Below are 9516 nucleotides of genomic sequence, written 5' to 3' on the forward strand. Positions count from 1 at the left end.
TTTCCCATCTAGGCTCTTTTCCTTTATTCATTCTCAAATGTAATTCACCATTTGCTTCATTATCTCTAAGGAGTGGCGGCTTCAAAGTCTTATTTTACTTCAAAGATGGAGGCCAAAATGTTTTCTTTTTGTTTTTTATACTTTTTTTCTTCACACAACATACATTATATTATACATAGAGTGTAGATGAGATATAACATAAAGCAAAATGGCATACTAAGTCAAATAGTGCATAACTAGCTATACTAATCAATTGGCGCCATAACTATGCAAGCTGTAGGTAGACATGAGGATCACAATGATCACTAACATGCGATGTGTAAGTGTGAGGACCCATCTAACCAAGTGATCCCTCATCAATGTCTACATGTGTTGAGATTGGAATCTCAACACTCCTCCTCAAGATCAATTGCATTTCTATAACTCTAAGTAAGCTTCAAAATCTTTGAAGCTTTTATGCATCCAATGTCTTCATAAAAATGTCAACTATATGATCTTATGTTCTGGCATCTACAAGTACTTTCTCTCTCACAAAAAGTAATGCATCTCAATGTGTTTTGTCCTTACATGGAATGCATGCTTCCTAGCCAACTATATGCTACTCATTTATCACAATTAATGACAATTGGACAATCTACCTCTATCAAACATGTTGCTAGCCCAATCTACATCTATGTAACCAAACACTTGTATATCCTTACATGCCTTATAAAAAAACCCATAATGCAAATTGGACTTCACATACCTCAATGTATGTATGAGTGTATCCAAATGAGGTTTCCTAGGTACTTACATAAACTAATTCACAAGCCCAACAAGATAACTCAAGTTTGATCTTGTGATAGTCATATAAATCAAACTTCTCACTATCCACATGAACATAGTAGGGTTTTGCTCCAATAGCACTAAAAGATGATTACAAGTCATCAAGACTAAACTTTCCATTCTACTCCAATGGCATTGAAAGAGGCTTACAAGCCATCATACTATACTTGGATAACATATCCAAGCCATACTATCTTTGAAATGACCAAAACCAATAGCACATCTACTCAATCTATACCAAGAAAGTACCTCAACTCACCTAAATCCTTCATCTCAAAGTTATACTTCAAAAGACCCTTGAAATTAGTAATCCTGCCATTGATATCACGTATAATAATCAAGTTATCCATGTAAATGACTATAAAAGCCAAACGTGTATCTCTCTTTCTCAAACAAAGTGGTCGATTATCATTAGAAAGATTAAAGCCAATGTTGACAAGATACTCACTCATCTTGTCAAACCATACTCTATGTGCTTGCCTCAATCTCCATACAGTGCCTTCTATAACTTGCACACATATATGGGATGCTCAAAACCCTCATAACCTATTGGTTGCTCCGAATACACTTTTTCTTGCACACATATGTGGGATGCTCAAAACCCTCATAACCTATTGGTTACTCCAAATACACTTTTTCTTGTGTGTTTCCATGTAAGAAGGAATTATTAACATCTATCTTCTCTAAACTCCAACTTTAGCTACTACTAAAGCAATCATACATCTAACAATTTCCATCCTAGCAAGTACACTAAATGTCTCTTCATAATCTATGCTATATGTCTATGCATAGCTTTTGCAACTAGCATGGCCTTATACATGCTAATGGAACCATCTCTATTACACTTAATTTACCCACTTATAGCCAATAGTTTTCTTGCCCTTAGGCAATGGTACTAGATCCCCAATCTTATTGGCCTCTAATGTAACCATCTTCTCATCCAGTGCTGCATCCCAATGAGGATGACCAACGATCTCCTCTGTTTACCAACAATATTGTGGTCTACCTCAATTCTATTTTAGCCAATATCTCTTACTAAGATCCTATGTTTTTAAACACAACATCATAAAAGAAAATACATTGTAATATTCTCTTCTATTTCCTTAGCCATTTCTAAATATATGTAACCATGGCTTCTAATGGTTAAAATGGATCCACCAAGTCCAAACATTATGAATTTCATGCTTGGAAAACAAGAATCAAACTAATTCTCATGAAGAAAGGCTTATGGAACATTGCAAATGAGAAAGAGAAGAAGCCCCAGCATGCAACATAAGTAGCCACATGGGAAGTATGGGATGACAAGGCCCAAGCTATCATCAAACTAGAGTTGGCTGATGCGTACATTCATCATGTGGATGGATGTGACACTGTAAAAGATACTTGGGTATGAACTTGGCAAGTTGGTTGGATCTCAATCCAAGAGTTTCAAGTTTGGGTTGCTAATTGAATTCTTTCATTTAGAAATGAAATCTCAGTCTTCTCTTGCATCTCATTGAAATCACACAAAGGGCTCAACTTGCTGGAATTCAACTTAAGGTTGAAGAAGACATTGCTATTAGTGTCTCACTCAAATATTTTCCTAGAGTGTATGACCATGTGGTCACTACACTTATTAGCATGCCTTCTTCTAAGCTAGTTGAAGTTGAAGCCTCTCTTCTAGAAGAAAAGAAAAGATTGAAGTTCAAGTAAGAGATCAATGCAACACCAAAGCATGAGGCCCTCTACACTAAATCCAAGTTCAAAGAGAAGAATGAGGTTAATCACAATGTGCCCATTGTGTGTGAAATTTGTTACAAACTTGGCCATAAGAAGAAAGACTACTTTCATTGAAAGAGAACTCAAAAGGTATTTCTTATGAAGAGAGTTCATGAGAGTGATGAAGAAGTAGAAGAAGGTAAGGAGGAAGTAGAATCAAAAGAAGAAGAAAAGCATCATGAAGCCCCTTTTATGACCTTTAAAAAAAAAAGGGAGTTGAGAAGGCTTCTTTTGATGTTTCAATTTATGAACAATTGCTTTAGAAAGTGTGCATTCTCTTTTGTAATGCTCTCAAGTCATGTCATGAAACCCTTGTAACTTTTACTTGTATCAACCTTTATTAAAGTGATATTGTCTAAAAGCCCAAGTCCCCCAAACCATCCAAACCTCCAAGCCACAAATGGTCAATCAAAGAATGCTTTTGATAATCTTGAGTAGATAAGCCAATGTGCCTTTGAACTACTTTAAGGGTGGACATGTCCCTAGTAAGTCATGTGGTGACCAAGCTATTGAAAAGATGGTCATACACAAAGTTGTGTACAATCATGAGTTTGAAGGGGATTATTAATACTATAAACACATGATATGTATTTAAGAAGAGACTTGCATAAGGGTCACATTGCCTAGTTTAATTCAATTTATCATATGGTTGTATCCATCAATAAAGGGAGAGTCTCCCTACACTCACTGCTTTGTTTTCACTTTAGTCATCGACCTTATTCACCTAGAAACTACTAGTTGAAAGCTACCTACCAAAACCACTATCCTAAACCACTTTTCTATAAGCCCATATAAAGGCACTCCATCTTTATGTGAATAAACACATTCTTTTCATTTTACTTGCACTCTACTTCTCTTGTACTTGTGTACTTTCTCTCTTCCTCTCGTTCCCTTTTGAATATTCTAATACCTCTTCATATAGAGCTCCCCTACCGTTAAAACTATCACAGCCTCTTGAAATCTATGTATTACTAAGTAGATGATTTAACCTATTTTATTGATTACTGTGAACATGTCCCATACCACAACCTCTTGAAGAGGGCCGACCATGTCTCCTTCTTAAACTTGAGTAGAATGCTTGGACATGTTCATCACTTCTTTCTTAAGATTCCCCCTACATGCTCATCTCTTCAATAATCACAAGAGAAACCAACTCATCAAAATCTGGAAATGGCTTCCACACATACATAGATGTAATAAATATATTTCCAGGCCTTCTTATATTAAGGCCACCCAAAGTCGATGGAACCAAATCATCATAATTAGATATTACATTAATTATTACCAAAGTATCCACAATGCTCCTTACCTTCAAAATATACTCATATTTTTTAAGGTACTTCATGCTACATGTGAACTCTCTGTATTTTAATATGCCCCCAATATAGTTTTGCCAATGATTGTAGACAAACAATACATCACTTTTGTGTCTTTTGCATTCTATTCTTTCCACATCTTTAATCCTTTAGTACTTGGAGAATCACTTAGTTCATGCTCCTTTTCTTCACTTGAAATAAACTTATACAACCCTTTTCCAATAAGGAAGTTCGTCACACGAAAGATCCATAATATATAATTGTTCTTTTCTAGCTTCTTAATAATAGGATTTTCACTGTTTTCAACCATTTTGACAAAGCAGAGTATCAAACAATAAGCAAGTCTTTCACAACCTTTCACAAGAAATACATAAGAATAAACTAGGCAACCTTTTTCACTGAGATTGCTCAACAACACATATGATTTGCAACTTGTTTGTATATAAACCTTATATTTGCTTCCTAGCAAACAACTTAAAACTTCAAGATTTAAACTTTGTAATATGTGTATCCAAGAATGATTGACATAGTTGAAACTACAATATCCCCTAAAACTATTGTTTGTAATATTGCAAAGCTAAAATAGGGCCCAGAATGGCCTTAGATGGCCAAATATATATCAATTAAGTCCTAAAGGAATTCCTGCAAAATATGCACTGTTTTACTTGCACCAAATATAAAAAAAACCTAAGATTTTCGGTTTGCTTTGCTTTTGGTGCCTCCACAGGCGCTATCTAAGAGAAAGGTCGAATGGGAGAGCTTCTTACTTGTTGCTTACTTGCTTGAACCCTTACTTCTTCTTCTTCTTCTTCACTTTAGACCTCCAAAATAGCCTTTAAAAATGGTGAAACTATGATACCATGTGACAAATCATGTGATGGGGGACTTGCTTGAGCTGTTGTGTTGAACACACACAATATATACAAGGAAAAGCTCACTCAAGGGTACAAGAACAGAAATGGATACCATAATGTTTTCTTTTTGGTTTTTTAAAACTTCTTTGTACGCAATACAATATACGTAAACTGTAGATAAGATACACCATATAGGAAAGTTGACTACTAAAAGTAAAACAATGGCATAGTTGAGTTATACTACTTGATTGGCGTGATAACTATGTCAATTATAGATAAATGCAGGTAACCAAATAAATAAGTGACGAGTCAGTAGCCATATGAGGGTTATAATAACCACCAATGTGCTAAGTATAGAGGTATGGACCCATGTAACTAGGTGGTCCATTGTTAGTGTCTACATTGTTGAGCTTGCCATCTTAACACACACGCACGCGCATGCGCGCGCGCGCACACACACACACGTGTGTGTGTTTAAATTTAGGGACTAGGATATTAGCTAATTGTCACTTGCCACACCAGCAAAGGCTGCATGAAATTGGTTTCAAAACCCCTTCATTCAACAATAATAATATTTGTGAAAATAGTTTTTTTTTTGCAATTGTAGTGCTAAAAGGGTGGACTCAAAAAAGAGGTCCTATTGACTTTCTTGAGGCTTGTTCCTTTGGGGTAGTTACCTAGTCTCTACAAATGCAAAAGTAATGGGGCTACAAAGTTATCTCAAGTTCTACATATTTGTTGGATGCCCTAAAGGGATGAAAATCTATAACCTAGATATGGCTAGGGATGAAAGTAAAAGAGAAATTTAGAAAAAAAAAACATTCAAGTAAGCAAGTAGAAGCTTTTTAACAAGGAAATTTACAAGGGCTAGAAGCGACTTGATAACACCTACTTAAGGTCGTGGCACGCCTAGCGTAGACAAGACTTTTGCAGGAGTTGTGACCATGGTGTGGCATGTTCTTTTATTTCCTTGCTAATTGATAACATAGTTGCCTTTACTTTGAAAAGTGTAGTGAAGGCTTTGGGGGTGGCATTACCCTTAGAGACACACATAGAGCCTAGTAGGGCTAGACATCCGCACATTTGGGAAGACATATGTTCAAGCTCCTTGTCGCATGTATAAATTTATAAAAGGTTATCGATGTGATAGTAACGCATGCAATGTGATGGAAGGCACTACGTATGCACAGATGTGATCTGTCATAGTTTGGTTTTGTTTATTGTGTCGAGTGTGAAGCGAAGCTTTGGAGGGGGAGAGAGACAGAGAGAGACGTCTTGAAGGGATTCGGCACGAATCTTAACCAACGATCCCCAAGGGTCTCTCTTTCTCTCTCTCTCTCTCTCTCACACACACACACAGACACACACACACACACTCTCTCTCTCTCACCCGGTGTCTGTGCGCGCACCATGGGGCGTGCATCATCATGGAGCTCCTCTTATTATCTGGACACGATTCTAGTGCCGATTGGGTTGCTGCTCCTGCTGGCTTACCACGCGCAGCTGGTCTATCGAGTCCGCAAGTTCCCCACCACCACTGTCATCGGCATCAATCACATCAACAGGCGAATCTGGGTTCGCACCATGACGGCCGTAACTACTCCTTGGCTCCCTAATTTTTTTGTTTTCTTCTGGTTCTTTCTCCCCATTCTGAATTAATGGTAGTATAGCACTAGGACTGGATTAATCTGTTGTCAGGGCCTGTCTGTCATAGAGACACTTCTGCTTGTAATTCCCACATTGTGAATTACGACAACATCACGAGGTACTGCTCGGGAGGCACCGCATACCTAGCTAGGTGGAGTTTTGTGGGGGTGTGCTGGCCTGGGGTGGCTACAGCCCCGCCCGTAACCACATACCCAGCTAGGTGGCAACAGTTTACCCCCACCGTCACCTAGCTAGGTATGCGGTGCCTCCCCAAGCAAACCAAAGAGAAAGAGCCCCTCTTCCGACATAAGAAAAATGTCAAAAACTTCACGTGTCAGGTCTTGTTACTACAAGGCTTGCACAGTCATTTATTGATGTGGTACTAATACACAGTTCTATTCATTGTCATTTATTGATGTAGTGGTGCTGAGACACAGCTCTATTCATGGCTGTCTACCAAACACTTGCATCTTCATACCTATGCATGTCTAGTACGATTAGGTACTGTAGCCAGGGATCAGCCATCCAGAAATGCAATGCTTTCATGTGCTTTGCGCCAGGCTCAAACCCCGTTCATGCATCTAATGGTTGTTTCACCATAACCATACATGTATGGATGACATGCACCACATGAATTGTAATATGCTTGTGACTGACCATGCATTCAATTCATTCTCCACCATTCCCATGCACATGCATGCTAAATGCCTCTTCCATCCCAACAAAGTCATATACATACATCAAAATGACCTAACAGTTGAAGTATGCCTGAAATATGCACAGTTGTTATCCAGTCCATTACAAAGATGAATTTTCAAACAAGTTCCTCTGTATGTTGAGAATTAGAAGATGAATTTTTCAGACAAGTTCCTCTGTCTGTTAAGAATTGCTTTCTCAGGTTTGTCAGAGATGTGCAGGCATTCTCCTTTTAGCATGTTGCATAATCATCATTTTTTCTTAAGTAGTTGACAAATAACATGTAAATAGAGCTTTCGTATGCCCATTCAACGAGGCATTTTCCATTGTGTCAATAAGCTTGGACTTTTATGTTTCTTTCCCATACAGGGTGGTCTGAAGAACGGTGTGTTGGCAGTGCAGACACTAAGGAACAATATAATGGCATCCACACTACTGGCCACTGCAGCTATAACCTTGTGCTCAGTCATAGCAGTGCTGGTAAGCGGCAATTTCATTAGTAATGACCAAACCACAAGATTGATACTAGGTGATAAGACACATACAGCAGCCTCCGTCAAACTTCTGTGTGTGCTGGTATGCTTTCTGATTGCTTTCCTTTGCAATGTGCAATCAGTAAGATACTACAGCCATGTCAGCTTCCTCATCAATGTCCCCTTGGATGCAAGTGCACCTGGGCTGAGCCCGGACTATGTTGACCGAGCCATAATCAGGGGTGCCGACTTTTGGTCCATTGGTTTAAGGGCTTTCTACTTTTCATTTCCTGTGTTTCTATGGCTGTTTGGGCCCATTCCCATGTTCTTATGCTCAGTGGTACTCACAGTCCTCCTCCACTTCCTGGATACAGCCAAAGGCTCTAAGCAAACATATCACATCTCTTCTTTGCACAATGTGGAGCCAGCGAATGGTTGCATCTCTTTTTTCCGCGATATGGAGTGCACAAATTGTCAGATCTCATCTTTCCGTGATGTGGAGCTGGCAAATTGAGGCCCCAAACTTCCACTTCATCTGTGCTGTACATGTGCACAAATGAAGTTACAGTTCAAGTGTGTACATCTCCTTCCTGTTCATGATCATGAACAGCCAGAGCTTCAGGCTAAAATAAACTTTGTACTATGAAAAACTGGACATGCAGATTACTAGATGTATTTATACTGCTTTAGGACTGTTCATGATCGTGAACAGCCGAAGCTATGGAACTTGAAATCAAGTATGAACTTTGTGGGATGATTACTTCTGTGCTTCAGTTGCTCATTCAGTTTGTGGATTTTCAATGTTAAGTAGTCATTCCTTTGATAAGACTTCCGAGTTCTAGCACCTGCAATTTTTTGAAAGCCATTCTCAAATGTGTTTGCCCTAAGTTTTGCTACTGACATGATGCTTTTGCTTTCTGTGATGGCGTTCAGTGGAAGGTTTACTTATCCTCGTAGTTATCTCTGGGGTTCAGTTTCATGGCACTTAGTTCAATACATTGCTTCTATGTGCAACTTGAGCTGGCTCCCTCTCCCAACCAGAACGGTGGCTGCAGTAGTTTATGCCCTTCTTCAGATGGAAAAAGCCCAAAACCAATTTCATTCTCTCTCGAAGCCATATGTCAGGACCTAAGCCAAAATGACAAGAATCTAAACCATCCATTCAATGTGTAGCTGGTTGGCTTTTTCTGTACAATTATGTTTTAAACAATGATAGAATGAACTAGAGCTAGGACTATGTGAGACAATCTCAATCAAATAGATAGCTGATTTGATGTATCTAAACTATTAAGCATTTCTCAACAACCTTTGAAAGTTGTGAGTTCGTATTTGAAGTCGGGCAGGTCACTGCTCAAGAGCAATAAAAGCATTGGTTTACATGATTTGCCTAAAAGCAAAGATGAATGGTTAGAAGCATTAAAAATTTAGATTCAGACACAAATTACTTTATTTCCCAAGCATATCCCCATGTTTGCTTCAATTATTGATTGGTCAAATGACTTTTGTGTGAGCAATTGGTGATCTATTTAAGGGTGTGAGAGCATTTGATCACACATTTTGTTTCACTTTCAATAGTCTACAAAGACAATTTGTAGAAGAAAAGCCTATTCTTAGGAGGGACAAATGGTTCATCTACATTTATTTTTGTCCCGCACTAGAGCTATAACACTAAAATACCATCAACATTGGACAATGTACACTCTCTTATTCTTTGAAGAGCTTCCTCTACATGTGAAAATAGATTACCTTTCACTTATTTTACTCATTCTGTAGCTTTGGATGGCTAACTCTCTCTCTCTCTCTCTCTCTCTCTCTCTCTCTCTCTCTCAATCCTATGAAATCAAAGGGAGCATGGAAGACTCCAAGTTTGTGGTAGGTTCACCTAAATGCCCATGCATGAAGCTTTTGATCAATCACCATCATGCTCCATGCTACAAAGAAGCAGTA

General features: G+C 38.4%; 1 protein-coding gene across 5 annotated transcripts; it reads left to right on the plus strand.

The window, feature by feature from the left end:
- Nucleotides 1-5972: 5972 nt before the first annotated feature.
- On the plus strand, nucleotides 5973-9266 carry LOC148010805 (uncharacterized). Of its 5 annotated transcripts, none has more exons than XM_087671866.1 (3): nucleotides 5973-6346; nucleotides 7466-7576; nucleotides 8503-9266. In XM_087671866.1, exons 1-3 carry the CDS (start codon nucleotides 6164-6166, stop codon nucleotides 8524-8526), a joined length of 318 nt encoding a protein of 105 aa, XP_087527992.1. In that variant the 5' UTR covers nucleotides 5973-6163; the 3' UTR covers nucleotides 8527-9266. The 5 variants fall into 5 exon arrangements, with proteins under 5 accessions (XP_087527992.1, XP_087527990.1, XP_087527986.1 ...); XM_087671864.1 differs by lacking the exon at nucleotides 8503-9266 and adding an exon at nucleotides 7713-8394 and having other exon boundaries at nucleotides 5976-6328; XM_087671863.1 differs by lacking the exon at nucleotides 8503-9266 and adding an exon at nucleotides 7713-8391 and having other exon boundaries at nucleotides 5980-6346.
- The last annotated feature ends 250 nt before the right edge of the window (nucleotides 9267-9516 follow it).

This window comes from Lygodium microphyllum, chromosome 29 (assembly GCF_053477565.2).
Source record: "Lygodium microphyllum isolate KBCC chromosome 29, Lygodium_microphyllum_v1.1.10, whole genome shotgun sequence".
Taxonomy (NCBI): domain Eukaryota; kingdom Viridiplantae; phylum Streptophyta; class Polypodiopsida; order Schizaeales; family Lygodiaceae; genus Lygodium; species Lygodium microphyllum.